At 43.8% G+C, this 18634-nt stretch overlaps 1 protein-coding gene across 17 annotated transcripts in view; it reads right to left on the bottom strand.

Annotated features, from left to right (window-relative positions):
- The window catches only part of KCNMA1 (potassium calcium-activated channel subfamily M alpha 1), a 712149-nt gene that overhangs the window by 149348 nt on the left and 544167 nt on the right, over window positions 1-18634 (bottom strand). For all 17 annotated transcript variants that reach the window (XM_081824040.1, XM_081824024.1, XM_081824023.1 and 14 more), the window contains exons 15-16: window positions 15068-15177; window positions 2160-2228 (exon numbers count right to left, since the gene is read on the bottom strand). In XM_081824040.1, the coding sequence (XP_081680166.1) occupies window positions 2160-2228; window positions 15068-15177 (179 nt within the window). The remainder of the gene's footprint in view (window positions 1-2159; window positions 2229-15067; window positions 15178-18634) is intronic.

Here is an 18634-nt window from a genome sequence, read left to right as displayed (position 1 = left end):
TCTCCGAGTCCTAACACCCAGCCACTTAGAAAATGGGAGAAGGAAGGAAATGGGAAATTCTTTAATGAAGGAAAAAAAAAATCAAAATTCTTATCTTGGGAAGGGTCAAAAACTCAATTCTTTTTTAGTATGGATATTGTGTTTGAGAAGTTTGGTGTTTTCTCAGAGGCATGATCCACATTCCCTCCAACACACCTTTTTCCACAAGAACCAATGTGCTTCCACACTGAGACCAAGCCACATGAGGGGATTAAAGTCGGTAACGGCACACAGAAAGCCAAAAACAAAGCCAAACAAGTCCTTTCCGCTCTTTTCTGAAAGGAAAAAAAAATCTAAAAATCTGTATCTACAAATATGGCTTTGTTGAAAACATCTCAGATTTGTGAGTTAATTGGAGGGTCCATCAAAGAAAAGACTTTGTCTTCAGGGAAGGCTCTTAGTTATTTTTCTTAGAATAGTGACAGCAGATTCACACTGAACCATTAACAGGCTTTTTCTCTCCCTCCCTGTGACCAAAAGGTGGCAGGTGGGAGATGACTGGTCAAGGTTCAGGGGGCAGACTCCTGCCATGAAATTATACCAGGGTGGTCAAGAGGCGCTATGTGGCATTAGCGCCATCCACACCATGACACTTTCTGAAAGATGCACAAAAGGGATAAAGAGAGAAGACTGAATTACACAGATTTACTGATGTGGCAACATGAAGAATATCATTGGCAAAAACCCAGGATACATGTTGCCCCTCCACAGGCAAAGGTGACTACTGGCCACCACATGGGAAAGCAGTAATCCCAGAAACCCCCACTTTCTCTGTTGAACAGCAAAGAGCCAGGACTCCGGCTCCCATTTTTTTTGCACATAATATTCTTCACTTTGCCAACACAAAAAAGAAAACCTTATCTATACATAATTATTAACTGCTACGGCCATGTTTTACACGTGGCCACCAAATCTACCATTTTTATTTCCTCTTGGTTGATTTGGATTTTCCAAATAGCTTAGCCTTTGATCAGATTGACTTTGTGAGCAATCTGATCTGGTGGTTAAGGTAACAGAGAACATTGGATTGACTTGCTCACAATCCAGTGTCTTCTCGTTTTGTTTGGTTTGGTTTGGTTTGGTTTGGTTTTCGTTTGGTTTTGTTTGTCAGAGACGCAGACTGTATGTTTGGAAGTCTGGCTTCATTGAGTTATTCATCCAGATAATGAAAACTCCTTAGATGGTGATAGCAGGCACCTTCTAGTCTTGCCCTGCACTCAACATATTAAGGCACATGTTGGAGAGGATCTGTACCCCACACTATGCCACTGGAAGACTTATTTACTATAGCTAGGAACAAACCCGGATGTCATCTTAGAGGACAAAAGCCCACGTAGTTCTCAATGAGCTCTTTCTTCCAAACCCATTGATAAAAATTGGGGAGCAAAAAAATCGTCTTTATTTTATCTGTAATGCATACAGTCCTGCATCAGCAAACTCCCCTGTTAATGGGATGCTTCCTTCTTCCAGTGTGAACTCATATATTGACTGGGCTGTTTTCTATTTCAACCAGACCCAGGCCCTCATCAGCCTGATCTGTACGTAATTAAGTGCAAAATAAATAAATAAAGAGGGCTCCTGCCTCTGAGCCCTGCTCTCCTGGCTAATTTACATGAAGCTGATATTCTGCCACCTGGATTTCGGTTGCACCGGGAAAAGCACATATGGTTCACAATAGGCTGCTTGTAATTTGGCTATCAAGAGAGCTGGTGTGTCCCATCACAGCCCTGCCCCATCCCTGCTGTGAAGGAGGCCAGAATCCACCTGCTTCGTGCTCACGACAGTAAACAGGGGTTTGAGGACAGGGCTTGTCCCTGGTTTTGTGCAGAGAGGGTGAAAAGTGTAAGTTGGCCCAATCAGGTGGAGATCTGGATGTCTCATCACTGTCCTCTGGAGAAACACTTTCTGAATGCCCAGTGGGGCTTGGGATGGCAGGTGGGTCTGCGATAGAAGTGGCGGTTGGGCATGCCCTGAGATGTGCCCAAGGGTCAGAGATGTGTCACATCAGGGGTCCAAGCACGTCAATAATGTGTAAGAAAGAAGCGGGTGGACCGAGCGCTCCGAAAGCACTCTCACCATCTCATAAATGGCAGCCGGCCGCTGGGCTGTGGCGAACTTACCGGCTCTCTCGGTTGGCGGACTTGTACTCAATGGCTATCATTAGGAGCTTGAGCTTCACAAAACACAGCCTGAAATGAGATGGAGAAACCTCCCCGTCAGTGCTTCTGAACGGCCAGAGCCACATAACAAACATGATTACGACCTCTCCACCGCCTGATGCACTCATTATCCCGGGGACCCTCACTCCACAGTCACTGTGCCAAAGGGAGGGGGTGGGAGTGACACCTCCCCATCTTCCCCATTAAACCTGATTTCTTGCAAGTGATAAGGCGCTGAATGTTCAAAGTGCAAATTGCACTCAGGTCTGGATGTCTAGACACAGACCCCAAGCAGGGATTTGTGCCTGGGGATTTATGCTGGGCCAGATTCATTAGTTACTCGGTCGGGTAGTAAAATGTTAACTGCAGAGGGAGGGAGGTATTTGGAGCAGCTGGACCTGTTATTTGGATTCCATCTCGGTCTTTTGTACAAATGGCTCATATTGTTGTTCCGAGCAGACCCCTGTGTGCTCAGAATGATGGTAATAATCCTTAGCCTCCGTGTAACTGCCCAGCGCATAGCTGTGGGCACCGTCACTTCTGGCCCCATCCGAGCTGCCTCACCTCATCTGTCCGGTGTTCTCATCAGCAGCCCAGCCTGCTCTGAGGCTGGCTTGCTCCTGACTCCATGCCTTCATGGAGGTAATTCCTACCCCAAATGCCTTCTCTTCTCCCGACCCTCCCTCCCAAGCCCCCGCCAAATCCAGCCTTCTGTGCAGCTCTGCTACAGCCCGCCCCCCGCTTCTGGTTTTCCGTTCCCAGAACTCCTCCAGCGCCCTTGTCTGCCACAACCTCCTTCAGCTCTTCCCCAACTGCAAACTGCCTGTGGTTGCTCCCCATTGCAGTCTGTGCGTGAACGTCATCTCTTCAACCAGTGTGGCTTCTTTAAGAGTTTGGGACTTATGTGGAATCCCCATAGGGCTGCACGGGGAACCACAGACGAAGAAGCTCAAAAAATGTGTGATTTCCACTTACTGGGGTTCTAAGACAATAATAAAAGGTCCAGTGAGGTATTCATGCATACAGATGTTCAAGGTAGTAATATTTATACAGAGAAAAAAAAGGCAACCTTTTAAACGTCCAATAATAAAGCAATGGTTAAGTAAAGGATGGTATAATATAGTTTTAGCATTCAAAATGACTTTTTGAAGAATATTCAAGGTATAAGATTAACAAATAATATGAAGATACAAACATGTAAATAATGATACAATTAGGTGAAAACATATTATTTATATACTCACAGAAATAAAAGCACACGCACAAAAGAATTACATTACATATGATAAGTTTCTATAATGAGCATATGTTTTAAGGACTTTTTGGATGATGAAACACTGGCTGACTGACAGGTTGAGAAGTGACCTGGTCATTGAGCTGTAGCTCCGTAAGGGGGAGGATACACTGGGTCACAAGGCGAGGCCATTCCTGGTGCTCTCATTTAATCCCCACAATACCCCTGAGAGGGAGAGTGGGCCCCAGGTATTCTGACTTCTACAGCTATCTCTATATTACAGGTGACGAACCTGAGGCTCAGAAAGCCCATGTAACTTGCCCAAGGTCTCCAGCTAGTATCTGGCAGGACATACATCTTTAACTCCAGGGAAGCCTATTTTGTACTGGGAGAGATAGATAATAAGCAAATATAGAAGTGAATAAATAATAAATTTCCAGATGAGGAAAAGCACTATGCAGAAAACAAAACAACCTAAGAGGACACAGAGTAACTGGGAAGACCCATAAATATGGAAAACACACTGATGTTTGCCAAAGGGGAGAGGGTAGGGTGATGCGCAACATTGGTGAAGGGCAGTGGGAGGTCCAGGCTTCTAGCTATGGACTGAATGAGGCTGGGGATGAACACAGCATAGGGAGTATACTCAATGGTATTGTCACAGCAATGTGTGATGACAGATGGAAGCTCCACCTGTGGTGAACATGGTATAACATACAGAATCGTCCAATCATTATGTTGTGCACCTAAAACTAATGTAGCATTGTGTGTCAACTATATTCCAATAAAAAACAAACAAACAAACAAAAAACCAACCAGACAAAACAGAGTAACTGGGAAGGGGTGTTATCTGCAATGGTCCAGCAGGACCATTCTGAGAAAGTAAAGCTAGAGCACAGGAGGTGAGGAGAAGAGGCAGGCAATGAAAGAATCTGGCGATAAATCTTTCCAGGGAGTGGAAGCAACAAATGCAGGGGTCCCGAGGCAGGGAGGAACTCGGGGTGTCTGAAGATCAGCAACAAGGGCAACTAGACTGCAGCCGAGTGAGCAAAGTTACAAGTGACAGTGATTAGGGCAGGGAGCTAGGCAGGAGCAAGTTTGTGAAGACTGCTGGCTACAGCAACAAGTCTGCCAGTCTGCGATTTATTCTAAGTGAAATGGGAGGCCTTTAGCTGGTTGCAAATAGAAAAGCGATGGGGTTGGTGAAGGCCTCATACTCTCCAGTGGAAATAAGACCAATTGCTCACGCCTGCATGTGAGGTCATGGTCTCCTGTATTGCTTTCAACAGACAGTGAGATTTCAAAGGACCACTTCATCTAGGTGTATTTGGGCTCTCCTGGTGATTTGCAGGTTTGCCGATTCCTGCCAGCCGATTCTAATGACCTGGGCTTTGTGCTGATTATGCAGTTTGCTGAAACACCAACCCAGGTATCCAACTACAGCTGGAAAAATGCTCTTCTTAATTTATGTTCCATAAAGTACTGTTAACACGCACCCTTTATGGGGCTGTTACTCCTGGAGCTTAAATTGTTTAAAATATCAGATGGCTTATGCAATATTTGTTGAACTAAATTACCAGATTAGGTAACCACTTTCTAATGTAAATAGCAACTAAATGCCAAAATCTCAAGGAGAAGGCCGATCTTAATTTAGCACAGATCATGAAGAGGCCAATATGCTGATATCCCATGAGTGATTGGCCACTCTGATTTGGGACTCTGTGGTTCATGGGATCATGGATCTTAATTGCTTTTAATGACCTGATCCTGTTGGTAGAAGCAAAGAAGTAGTCCATAGTAATGGTGAATTATGTCTTCCTAGGTACTACGATGCCATTTACCAACTTGATACAAAAAGATAGCAGCTTTCTAATGCAGGAAAGTCAATAAAATCTATGCAGCCTCGTGCACATTCCTTAGCTAGCATGGTGGACCAGGAGATCTGAGTCCTCTTTCATAACTTCCAAATCCATATCTAAGATGATTCTATACTGCTTCATAAAAGCCTCTTTTTAAGACACTCTTTGACCCAAAGCTAGCCTTTACTCACTGGCCAAAGTGGCGAGGAGAAGGACAGAGTGATGTCCACAAAGCAATTATATGCAAACAGCGTCACAACCATGGATTATCAGATGCAGGCCCTTCAAGACTTGCTGGGGCTGTACTTCTCATAGAGATGACAAACTCAGGTCCAAAGAGGGGCAACTTGCTCCAGATCAAATGGCCTTTGGGAAGAAAGGCCAAAAGCAAAAATCAAATCTCAGTGTGGTGTGTTGCACAAATACTTCTTAGAACAAAGGAAATGAGAGGGTGTGTCCAGAAGCCCAGCATGGAGCCTTGGTCAGTACAGCATTTTTAAAAACCCAGAATTTGATACTAACAGGTGATTTCATATAAAAACTAGCCTCTCAGCCTTCCTTGATAAATCATAAATGGCCACACTGGAGCCATATTCTGTTTGGCTTAAAGGGACTGGAGCTTTGAAGCACTGACCCTTCTGGATGGGACACGTGCTCTCCAATATGCTACAGTCCCCAGCACTCCCCAGGTAGCCTATCTCTTCAGCCTTCTCTCTTTGTGGCTCGACCCAAAAAGGCATCTAAGTTTTTAACCTCTGCCATAACAAGTACCTTCTGCAGGTCCCCAAACACAGATCTTGCACTATGTCCCCTCCTTCTAAAAATCACAGTTTTCGGGGCGCAGTTGTTAAGTGGCTGCCTTCGGCTCAGGTCATCATCCCGGGGTCCTGGGATCGAGCCCCGCATCGGGCTCCCTGCTCCGCGGGAAGCCTGCTTCTCCCTCTCCTGCTCCCCCTGTTTGTGTTCCCTCTCTCGCTGTCTCTCTGTCAAATAAATAAATAAAATTTTTAAAAACATAAATAAATTTTTAAAAATTAAAAATAAAATCCCAGTTTTCTGTCAGACCCTGCCACAGAGAGTTAGCCAATGTCCAGGGAGCTTGGCTTAAGGCTGCAGCAGAGGTAGCAGGAGATAAGAACAGACCAAGCCCAGTGAATAGCGGCGCTGGTGTGTGGTGTGATAATCACTTGTTTACTCGTCTCTCTGCCCTCTAGTTGAGCTTCTTCGTGGCAAGACGCATGCTTTGTCTCCCTGGCATTCTGCAAAGTGCAAAGGGTAAGCATTCAATACATGCTGATTAAATAAACGTATGAATGAATGGAGGGCAGAATCTCATGACTTGCTGGAAGCACACATTAAGAGATAAAGTAGTCAACTAGGAAAGTCTAAGCAGAGAAGGCTTGGGAGTTGAGCATCAAATCATGAAACAAGATGCCTCTTAACTTGTTCATGAGAAGCAGAGAAATTGGAAAAGAAGGATGTCGAAAGAAATAATAGCGGTGATACACTTTGGGAATCTAATGTTTGCCTCGAATCAATATGCCAAAATGCAAATACAATTCTAAGATCCAGACAGCAGTTTGTCTTTCTTTGGGACTCTCCACAGCTCCTGTTATAAGGGGTTCACTCCCCAGAACCTGTCTTCAAACTACTCAGAATTGATGTCCTGAGATGAAATATTTATTTGTATCATCAACACCATTGTTTTTGGTAAAGCAAAATGAGCTTTGCTCATACAGCTCTTAGAGTCCTTCTTAGGGCTTTACTCAGTGTCTCCACATATATAGGACTAGGGCGGGATAAGAAAGGAGCTTAGGGTGAGGGAGGGTGTAAGAAAGAACCAAGAAAGCCTTTGCAACGTGATAAACAGCAGCAATTTAATTCTTGGTTTCTAAAATAAAATGTCCCAATATGTCCAAAGCAGGAAGTCGTTGCTGGTTGTGAAAATAATTATAGGGGAACAGAAATGACTTTTTTCCAGAAAAAAATGCCACTTGTCACAAAAAGGTTTTAAACCAGCAATCTGCAATAAAACTGTTGTAATAACAAGTTAGATTGCTTTCTTGATAATTATTAAGTAGAGGTCTACCAAATTTGACAATGACATTATATAATGCCTTTTTTTTTTTTTTTTTACTGCTAGCATCATCTGTTAACTACAGTAGTTTCAACCCAGATGTTCCTGAACAAAGGCTCTTAAGAATTGAGTCCAATTGTTTCTACCTACCCAGAGGGACATAAATTGTTCTTGCCATTAAATCAGCCCCCTTGACTAGTAAGATTGCTTGCTGATGTGAATTAAGCAGAGAAACCCTTCGTAGAGCCTGCACCATCGAATGTGCTCAAGGAGGGTATGCGAAGATGTGGTTTGGGACTGTTGAAGATAGGTCACCCAGGAGTGAGGGGGTGAGGAGAGAAGAGGTACCCACATGGTGCCCTCCAAACTCAGCTCCCCTCCCCAAAGTGCGGGCCCCTCTTCAGTTATCTAGAGGGACCCTGGAGATGTCAGGCTGATGCACGTAATCAGAAATAGATGCGAATGTAAATACCGTGCATTGGGAAACCAAATCTTTAGGATCTAGGGGCTAGAATGAAAAAGATTCACATTTAGGAGTTTGATTTAAAATGATAGGCTCTTGAAATGGAAACATCTAGTTAAAGGAAATTTGAAACAGCAGGATTTATAAGACTCAGGAGCAAGAAAAAAGGAAGTGATTTAAAATGCTCATGGAGATGTTGTTCAGATTTCATTTCCCAGTAGCTTTGATAGAGATGGAGTGGGGGGAAGGCTTCAGCAACCCCCCCCCAAACACACACACACACTCACAATATCTCCACTAGCACACCTAAGACATTTGAATTTGGAAATAATTACATTCTTTGATACGGACAATTAGCATTTGCCTAAAATATGAATAAATGCATTTTAGGAAGCTTTGCTATTATTAGTAGTCAGAAACAAAATGTAAACCGTGTGTTTGTTATGCGTACCTAACATCAAGTGAAGCTCCTAGCATCCCCTTTCCAACTGAACTGCCTCCTTGATCCTCCTGCAGAGAATTCTAGATGTGCTTGCCTCTACAGCCTTTGGTTAAAAGTTTAAACAGACTTTAGGGTCATTTGTTCATTCACTAAGATGTAGGAAGATTACTGGTCATCTCTGGGTCCCTGTAGTAGAAGTAATCATAAATGTTGTATTCCCATCTGTGTTCATATACGTTGTCTTAATTACAATAACTCCCCTCAAGTAATTGGAAGAATAGGGCCAGTTTTTTGAGAAAAAAATACTTTTTAAAGATGAGACTTGAGCCCCTCCACAGATACTCATAAAATGCTCATTTCTGCAGCCTGGCTAGATAAATCCATCATGCAACAATCAGGTTTGCCAGCTTCTCTCATCTCCATGGCTCAGATTCAGAAGTCCTTCCCTAAAAATCTAATGATTTCGTAGAACTCAAGTTAAACTAGCTGTAGTTTGCATTGTACAGGAGACCCGGCTTTCTCTAGGCAGTCTTAGATTTTCCTCAAGTGGCTTCACTGGAAAGATCTGTCCATGCAAAACAACACAGCATGAGAGCATGATTTTCTTCTTGTTTAGGGGCCCTGAATGCAGGTGGATGAGGGTACAGAGAATCCCCCTCCAACCCTCCAGACTGTCTCAAACCAGCCCAGAAGCATCCATGCCCGCACCACCTGGCTGAGGGCAGAGCTCCTGAAAGCGAAGATCTGACCAGAGTTCCCCAAGTTCCCCAGGCATTAAATACTCTACATGGAATCTGAATTTTAACTGCTTCATCAGCTGCAGGGGGAGAGAGAGAGACAAGCTGTATTTTAAATACATGTTTTGTCCTAATCCCCTCTGAGCTGTAAAACCTGATACAATTAAGCTTTTGTATTTTGCAAGTGATGCCAAATACATGGTACATGGTATTCTTGCAGCAACCCAACCTCAGAACCTGTGGTTTCCTCCAGCTCCTCCTTCCCTACCTCTCTCCTCTCCCCTCTGTGCTCACTTTCTTATCTGGAGGCAGGGGTGTGCAACCTCACGTTTACTAGTTCTTATGATAAAAACACTATCGCTGTTTCCCCCGGAAAACGTCACAAGTCAAAAGAAATCTGATTTATCTCCTCCCACTAAAGGAGAAATCAGCTTTCTCTCCTTGGAAAATCTCAGAGACCTGGGTGTGGAGAGAGTATCCTGTGACTCCCAGTCTCCTGATTGCCTACCAATGAGAGTATCTTCTTCCTTTTTTATCCCCTCTCTGAATCCAATCTCCTTACAAGGCACAGCTCAAGTGTCATCTCTTCCAGGAAGCCTCTCCTGGTCACCCCCAGTCTACCGGGAGCTCTCTGTCCCCCTGTAAGTCTCTGCCTCTGTCCTCTAGTATGTGCACCCCTCAAACACTTATCCATCAAGCACTTATGCATGCTTAATTCTCCCTGAGGATGGGCATTATTTTCCTTAGCCAGACTGCAAACTGTCTGAAGGTAGCCACTGTAGGGAAACAGAGTTCTTTATTTGTCATTATAAGTATTGCTATTAATCTTTTAATGTGCATATACTTTATTAGATCTAATTGCAGATTTCTCTAGAGATGGCGCCGTGCCCAGTACAATGGCACAAATATCCTAAGTTCGTTACATATCTAGTTGATTGGCTGGTGACTGACTGACTGACTGACGGCAGGACTTTTCTAAAGGGTAAGAATAAATAGAACCTGGAAATGCCACAATGTGTCCCTCTCTTTCTTGTTGCTTACATTGTATTCCATAGGACAGGAATGATAGTGGGAAGAGGAGAAGTGGGAGAAGGGAAAAGGATATTAGCTAGTATTGAGAGATAAGTAATATTTCTATTTATCAAGTGCAAAGTCAGGCAGCTGGTCACTACCAAAGGAAGGAGGTATGCAGAAATCAAATATCTTGTCCCAAATGACACATCCACCAAGTGGCTGAAATGGGGATTTGAGTCTGGGTCTTTGCAATTCCACAGGTCACACCCAGTGACATTACGCCGCATCCTACTATGGGAACCGTGCAAAAACAAGACCCTTTAGTGGCAAACATGGCCTCATACCCCAGCTCCTCGCTTCCTGCAGGCTTGGCGTTGGCCCCTTGCACCCTCCACAGTCACTTGCTTCCCTGGGGAAGGTGGAGAGTGAGAGGGAAAGTGAGCAGGTGGTTTTCTGGTGTTGAGAAACCTTCTCTTTCAGATCCCAAAGCTCCTCTGCCTTGATCATACTGTCACACAAACCCAGGGGCAAGCCAGCTATGCCAAATGAAGGGGAGATGCTCAGAAGTTGCTGGCTCTTAAAAGGAACACCTAAGGGCATCCTGGGGAAGGTCCAGGACATACCCACCTTGGTTGCCAACAAGGTCAAGCGGTGTCTGCGTTCTGACTTGTACTGGTCTTCCCCTGGGCTTCTCGGCACTTAGCGCTGATCTGCTTGCTCCAGCATCAGCATTACAGGGCTCAGTACCCCAATGCCTTCTTCCTGTACTGACTTGGATTAGGCATGGGAAGGGGGCAGAGCAGTCAGTGGTCTGCCTGGTGTGGTGATGTGTATACTCATCCTATCTCCCCAGACATTGTAGAATACCCCACGTGAAGCAGGAATGATGGCAAGCTTGTGACATGTGGCCCACATCTAATTCTATAATTTGGCTAAAATCAGAGAGAAACATTCCAGTGACTGAGCCCACAGTGAGGGATGAGGGGAGTTTACTCCAGCCTGTGGTGTGGAGGGATGAGGTAAGCGGTGGCAGTGGCGGGAGGTGGGGGGGGGGGGTCCCAGTCATCAGATTTTGTATCAGAATCACCTGTCTTGTTTATAAAAAGTACAAATTGGGGTGCAGCTTCCCCAGATATTGAAATATACAGCTGGAGTCTAGGAATCTCTCTATTTAGTAAACTCCCCAGGAGATTCTTTTTTTTTTTTTTTGAAGATTTTATTTATTTATTTGACAGAGAGAGAGCAGGAGAGCATGAGCAGGGCAGAGAGGCAAAGGGAGAGGGAGAAGCAGACTCCCACTGAGCAGAGAGCCCAATGCGGGGCTTGATCCCAGGACCCCAGGATCATGACCTGAGGTGAAGGCAGTCACTTAACCAGCTGAGCCACCCAGGCGCCCCTCCCCAGGAGATTCTTAATTAGCCAGCTTTCATCTAGCAACTACCCCAAGGTGCTCTCAATTACACAGGCCCAGCATCATAACCCTGGCTCTGTTACTTGGGTGCTAGGTGGCTTTGGAGGGGCACCAATATCCTCTGAGTCTCAGTGTCCCTGTCAGGATAAGCCAGGGACAGTGCTATTAATATAAACCACAAGATCATAGTGAAGATAAAATGAGGAAATGTAAATGAACTATTTAGAAATAATACTGCATTTTGTCTATATGAGTTACTGGTTTTGGAACAAAGCTGCATCTTCTGCTGATACACACAGTGAAGCCAAAAGGCTAGTGCAGATAAGTCCAAGGATAGAGCTGGTGTGGGTCCCACCTGGACAGGAGAGAGCATCCTTCCACTTGAAATCTGTAAAAAGCTTGCCTTGTGGGGTCCTTCTGTCCCTCCTGCTTCTCCTTCTTCCCCATTCTGTTCTCAGGGGAAATGACTTCAAATTTCATCCATGGATCCTGCTCCCTTATCTTTTCATAAAATGGCTCTCCTTGGGCCCCTGGGTGGCTCAGTTGGTTAAGCATCGGACTCTTGGTTTCAGCTCAGGTCATGATCTCAGTGTGGTGAGATCAAGCTCCTCGCTGGGCATGGAGCTGCTTAAGACTCTCTCTCTCCCTCTCCCTCTGCCCCTCCTCACCCTGCTGGCTTTCTCTCTCTCTAAAATAAATAGATAAATGAAATCTTTAAAAAAAGGGGGGGCTCTCCCAGCTTCTGAGAAAACTCTAGGCTCTCTTGTGCAGTGATCCCACCCTGCAAGGGGGCACTCTGCCAGCCCAGGGGAAGAGCAAATTCATTTCTTTTCATGCTTTAAGATGTTATTGGCTGCATATTGTTTTAATGTGGTGCATAATTACAGAAACTGCTCTGAAAATCTGTATATTTTATCTGTGCTTTATTGTACCCAGAATATTCCCCAATTCTTTTTTCTTCTACATGAACCAGCTTAAAATATATTTTGGCGTCCTTTTTGTCATCTTGAAATTGAATAGCCAATTCTTACTGTAATGAAAATACTTATGCGTCAGCCCGGTGATATACAACACTACACTCTAATTACGGCTGTGCTTTAATTAACCTGAATTGAAGAGTGTTATCATTAAACTGCTGGTAACTTTGAGTTATGGCTTTTCTTTAATTTAAAGTAGAAAACACAGATAATTAAGCCTCCAGATAATCAAATGCTTGAGGAGAGCTTCAATGTTTTGGGATGTTCCTAAATCTCATTAAATGTCCTTTCTTTATTGATTATTCCTACCTCTGCTGTATCATTGTGCTGAACGAATAATAGTACTAAGTTGAACACATTCTCATTCACATCAGAAGTTTGGTTTTTTTGTATTCCAGAAGCCGTGCTGAACAAATATTAAATTCTCAGACAACAAGTTGTGTCTGAAAGAGTCTCTCTTCCTTGCAACATGTTCTAAACATGAAAATCAATCAAGGGAAATATTTACAGCAGCAAGGAGTGTCCAGTTCTTGAGCTGGCTCCGAAGGGCAGTGAAGTTTCACACCACCCAGTGAGTCAGAACTGGCAAATTCACGTGTCTGTGGGGCCGGCCTGGGATATCAGTGCAAATCTGGCCTGGTTTAAGACATCAGAGCGGGGAGAACCCACATTAAACCCTTCCTTCTAACAAAATGGAGCCAGTTAGCATCCGGTGAAAATCCAAGTCCTGTGTCGGCTCATCAGATATTCAAGAGATGCCAGACATCTAGTTTTTATGTGAAATACCACTATTTTGAGATATTGGCAACTTACTTTTAAGACATTAAATACCGCATGGGCCAAATCTGTGAATCAAATGTACCTTGCGGGTATCCCAGTTACAGCTTCTAGGGGGAGTGGTTCTAACCTTCCAGGTTAACACTCTTAAAATGAACTGACTTGGTTCCCAGGAGCAGAATAAGAGAAGCAGTGGGAATGCAGGCTTCCGAGGAAGCGCTCAATGGTAGATAAAAACACTGGTCAAGCCAGGGAAAATCAACAGCGAAGGAGCGCATCTTCACACTCTCCCCTGTTAATGCCCCCAGCACCATAGGACCCTCTGGGCATTGGTGGCTTTGCAGTGTGCTCAGACCACCCCTACATCATATAGGAGGACTCAACTGTTTTGTTTTGTTCTTTAATAGAACCAGCTTCTATTAAAAGTCCTCCTGGGCTTTCTATCTCAGGCAGGTCAAACTCCAAGGTAGAGAAAATCCCCTGGGACAGCTTCAATGTTCCAGGACCCAATGCCTCTGAAGGGTTAACTTCTTTCTGTGGCAGAAAGAGAAATAGCTCTCAAAGAAAAGAGCACATGGGAGTTACAATAGGGCATCCATTTTCAGAAAATAACTCCTTCCAAATCAATTACCTATTCACTTTTCCAGTCCATTTAGCGTTTAAACTTTCGCTTAGAGACAGGGTGAGAAATTTCAGTAAACAGCCAGACCATTTTGGATTGCTTAGGGTCTGGGCCCAGAGACAGACAGAGTACACCTGCTGTGTTCACTGACAGGAGTCTCCAGGTAAACACTAAGCTCCCAGGCACTCCGTCGCCTCTCCGCTGTGCGCAGAACGGAAAGCTCTAAGACAGAGGAGCCCAAGGGCCCCCAGGACTATTGTCTTCAGACCTCACTTTCCAGAAGGCAGGTTTTGTTTGTAGGCACCCAGACAGCTCAAGGGAACAGCTTTTCTTCCTCAGCCCAATGCGTTCCCAGATTCCCCTATTTCTTCTCAGTCTTTATCAGTGAGGCTGAGGTTATCAAGTCTTTTGCTAAAGCATCAGTGGATCAGGCTTGATGTTTCAGCATTCCCAGGGAGTCTGTGTTTTCATAGGGGACAAAACCCCTGTTTGACTTACACCCAACATCTGAGATTCTAAGTGGGAAATCTGAGGCATCATCATGATGGAAGTTTCTCAGGGTCTGGAACCCTTGGAACTCTTGAGGTCATATCCCTTAGATGGTCACCTACTCTACTTAGAGGGGCCATGGCAGGCTGGGGCTGCCTCTTGCTCAAATTCCTCCTGCTGAGCCAACAGAAGGAGAAGCTAAGTCTTCTCATTGTCATAACATGCCAGTTGTCCATATATGTTGGGGCTAAGTTACCAAGGGCTGGCTCAAGGCTTCCTTCTATACATTTGGTTCCACATTTCCTAAGCAAATCATGAATGCACTTTGAATAATGGCTTCTCTGATGTCTCTATGATCTGACTTGACTGAAAAATATTAAAATTCCTTTCATCAAGGAGCTAGCAAGATTTGTTTTCATCCTGGTAAAATCAGAGATATGGGTTCCTACCACCCTTCCTAATTGTGTCTATGGGGCAGGAGCCTAATTCACGACATGCAGGACTGTAGTTCATAATTTAGTGCAAATGATGGATCTAAGCATAAGGTTCTCAGAGCTGCAGGGAAAAGTAGGGCCAGCAGAAATCCCCAAGGCAGGGACCACATAATGACCCACCTTCCCGCTCACCACACAGGACGGAGCGCACAGGATACCCTCAGTAATTGTTGAGTACCCAGACCGTGCTGGGCAGAGGTGAGGTGTCTTCCCTGCAAGGGCCACATTAAACATCCCTGAGGGCCAAAGAGCACATGGTGAATGGTCACTTACTCACAAACAGTAGGGAAGGACAGACCCACGAAGGCACTGGAGAGATATTCTGTGTACATTTCATTTGAGACTCCTTCCAAGTAGTATTTCTGCCACGTGTCCTCCTCAATCTAAGAGAGAAGAACACAGGTTTAAGGTATGACAGTACACCATAAAAGGGAAACCAGAGTATACCATCTGGCCAATGAAATGAATGCCCTAGTTATGTGATGGTGACCATCTTCAGCAACCAGGAACACAACCACATCATCTACAGGAAGCTGGCCACGACCCTAAGCTCATAGAATGGAAGGACATCTCCTCTAAAACAACACTCTTTTCTAACCTGTATGATTTCCAAGGGTGTGGAGGCGTGGGCACTCACCCATGATACCGGCGGGCAGGTAAATCGATACAACTTTTCTAGAGAGCAATTTTGCAATTGTTAACAAAAATTTTTAAAGTACATATTCCTTTACACAACAATTCCATTTCAAGTATTCATAGCAAAGAAACAGATGCATATACAAGGACATATGCAGAAGAACATCCTTTTAATGAAAAATTGGAAATAACCACAGAAGGTACATTTTTCAATGGAACACAAAGAAACAATTAAAAATTATGGTGAGGGGCACCTGGGTGGCTCATTCGGTTAAGCATCTGCCTTCGGCTCAGGTCATGATCCCAGGGTCCTGGGATCGAGCCCCACTTCGGGCTCCTTGCTCAGCGGGGAGCCTGCTTCTGCCTCTCCCTCTGCTGCTCCCCCTACTTGTGCTTTCTCACTCTCTCTCTCTCTGTCAAATAAATAAATAAAATCTTTAAAAAAAATAAAATAATAAAAATTATGGTGAAAATGTGTATCTGTTCATATAGAAAGTATATAAAAAGGCACATTACTAAATAGTGTTTATAGTCTGACCCTACTAAAAAAATACCCTATAATTATCTGAATGCTTGTAAAGCCATAAAAAACTAGAAAACTTTATACCAAAACACTAACCATTGTTATCTGAGTGGCAGAATGACACTTTTCTCTATAGATTTCTGTTATCTGAAGGCTTTTATAATGAGTGTGTGTGTGTGTGTGTGTGTGCATAAAACAATACATATATTTCTACTTCGGGGGAAAAATGATTTTTCCAATCACACCCTGAGTAACACAAAAAGTAAAATGTAGTTTCAGAGAGGTCTTACTCCAGATTTCATTAAAATGTGTGGGTTTCTTTCTAATTAATCAAGCTCAACTGGTTTTCCCAACAACCCTCTTCATGCTAAGCACTTCTGGAAGGATTTTACATTGGAACTGATCTTTAAAAATTATAAAGTGAGTAACAACAAGAATGCTGAGCCCCTCTGGGAACTCAGGGATCTGAGCAGATTGATTAACCTCTACTGGAGGCTACATAAGGTGGTGGGGGGAGATGAGAGGCAGCTTCCCAGCCAACAGGAAGTGACTTTTTACAATGTCTTGTGCTTATGTTGAATTACAACTCATCTTGCCTATGGCCCAATAGTCAGTTAACTAGGGGAAATGCAATGCTGGAAGTTGAAAGAGACTTGGAAACAGTGGGAAATGAACACCGACCATCTACTTGGTGACACTCTGGAATACAAAGAAGGCAGGAATCATTTAGAAATAAATTGAATTCTACCTGCTTCTGTGCTATTTGTCTGCTTTGTGCAAGTCTGGATGATTAGAGTATGTGGGTTAACCTCATTAGTTTGAGCTGCTTCTAACCTACTCCCACACATTAGACATTAGCTATGCAATGCTGCTGGGTATGGGTTGTTTATCTACAAATTGGTCTTCCCCAGAGTGGGGTCTTTAAAAAAAAGGCACTCAACCATTTCTACTGCTAAACTGTATGATTTTAAAAATTAACTGCAATGTGTTTAAGCATAAACTTTTTAATTTCCCTGAATCCTAAGAGTTTAACTTTTTTTTAAGATTTTATTTATTGGGGAGCCTGGGTGGCTCAGTCGGTTAAGCATCTGCTTTCAGCTCAAGTCATGATCCCAGTGTCCTGGGATCAAGTCCCACACCTGGCTTCTTGCTCAGTGGGGAGTCTGCTTCTCCCTACACTTGTGCGCGCTCCCTCTCTTTCTCTCTCTCTCTGTCAAATAAATAAATAAAATCTTTTAAAAAATCCAAAAAAAGATTTTATTTATTTTTCAGAGGGAGAGAGAGCACAAGCAAGCGGAGCGGCAGGCAGAGGGAGAAGCAGGCTTCCCACTGAGCAAAGAGCCTGATGCGGGGCTCAATCCCAGGACCCCGGGATCATGACCTGAGCCAAAGGCAGATGCTTAACTGACAGAGCACCTAGGCATCCCTCAACATTTATTTTCAAATAAAAGATATTTCTGATAAAGGTGTTACACATACATATACACACAAACTTAAAAATGGTTAAAATCCTAAATTTTATGTTATATGCATTTTACCACCATTAAAAAAAATTAAACCTATATCTATAATTGTAAGAGCAGAAGAGTCAGTAATTACAATTAATACTAAGACCTTTTAACCTATAAGGGCAAGAATGACAATTTGGGACAGATCGATTACAAGAACAGGCCAGTGACATCAGGAGAAGCAGGGAATGAGCCCCAGCCTATGACAGACACAGCGTACACCACAGGCTCAGACAGCAGAGCTTCATCTTTATCCCAAGGCAAGGCTCAAACTATCTATCACTTCTTACCAAGGGTTTACCCTTCTAAGTCTCAAACATGGCCTCTTTAACTTAACTTTGAAAAAGCAAAAATGAAAGTGTATATCCCTTTTTCCTTTGTCAGCAGTGATGAAATGTCTTTTTTTTTTTTTTTTTTTAAGTAGGTTCCATGCCCAATGTGGAGCCCAACACGGGGCTTGAACTCAGGACCAGGAGATCAAGACCTGAGCTGAAATTAAGAGTCAGACACTTAATCAACTGAACCACCCAGGCACTCCTGAAATGCATTCTTAAGAACAGAAAAGTAAGTGTAAAGTATGTTGAGTTGAAAACATTTGTGCTTCACACAAGAGACGATGGCAGTGAACAAAGAAATCTAGAAAGGGTGGGGCAAGTTATTGTCTTTATGATTTCCCTTTTACAGAGGATAAAACTGAGGCACGGACAGGTTAAATTCAGGCTCTTAACCACCCACCTTGTCACCTCTTGCTAGAGATGACAGGGTAAATATATAAGGCAGGAGTGGTGCTAGGATTTTGGGGGGCAGGGAGGATTTGCTGCACATAAGTACCAAAGGGGGAAAGACTAGAATTGAAGCTCACCAAGGACTAAAAATCTTGAGCCCTGAGCCCATGACCTTGTGGGAGGTCGATGAGGAGTAACACTAATTTTGAGTTGCACTAAGAGTGCGGGCCTCCTAACAGAGCATGGCGGCGTCCTTTTTACCCTACAAAATGGAACCATCCCAGCCTACAACTTCTTTCCCAAAAACAGTAGATGCTATTCTCCACATTTGTGTTGTGCGGGTATTTTTAACTGTAATGTAATGTACACACTTCCCAGCAGAAAAATGAAGGAATGGGACCAAAATGACTTAAGGAAAGGTGCCAGGATTTATTTGCCAGCCATTCAG

Source organism: Leptonychotes weddellii, chromosome 6 (assembly GCF_054177405.1).
Source record: "Leptonychotes weddellii isolate Sample4059 chromosome 6, ASM5417740v2, whole genome shotgun sequence".
NCBI classification, from domain to species: Eukaryota; Metazoa; Chordata; class Mammalia; order Carnivora; family Phocidae; genus Leptonychotes; species Leptonychotes weddellii.
This window is presented reverse-complemented; position numbering and strand designations above follow the sequence as displayed.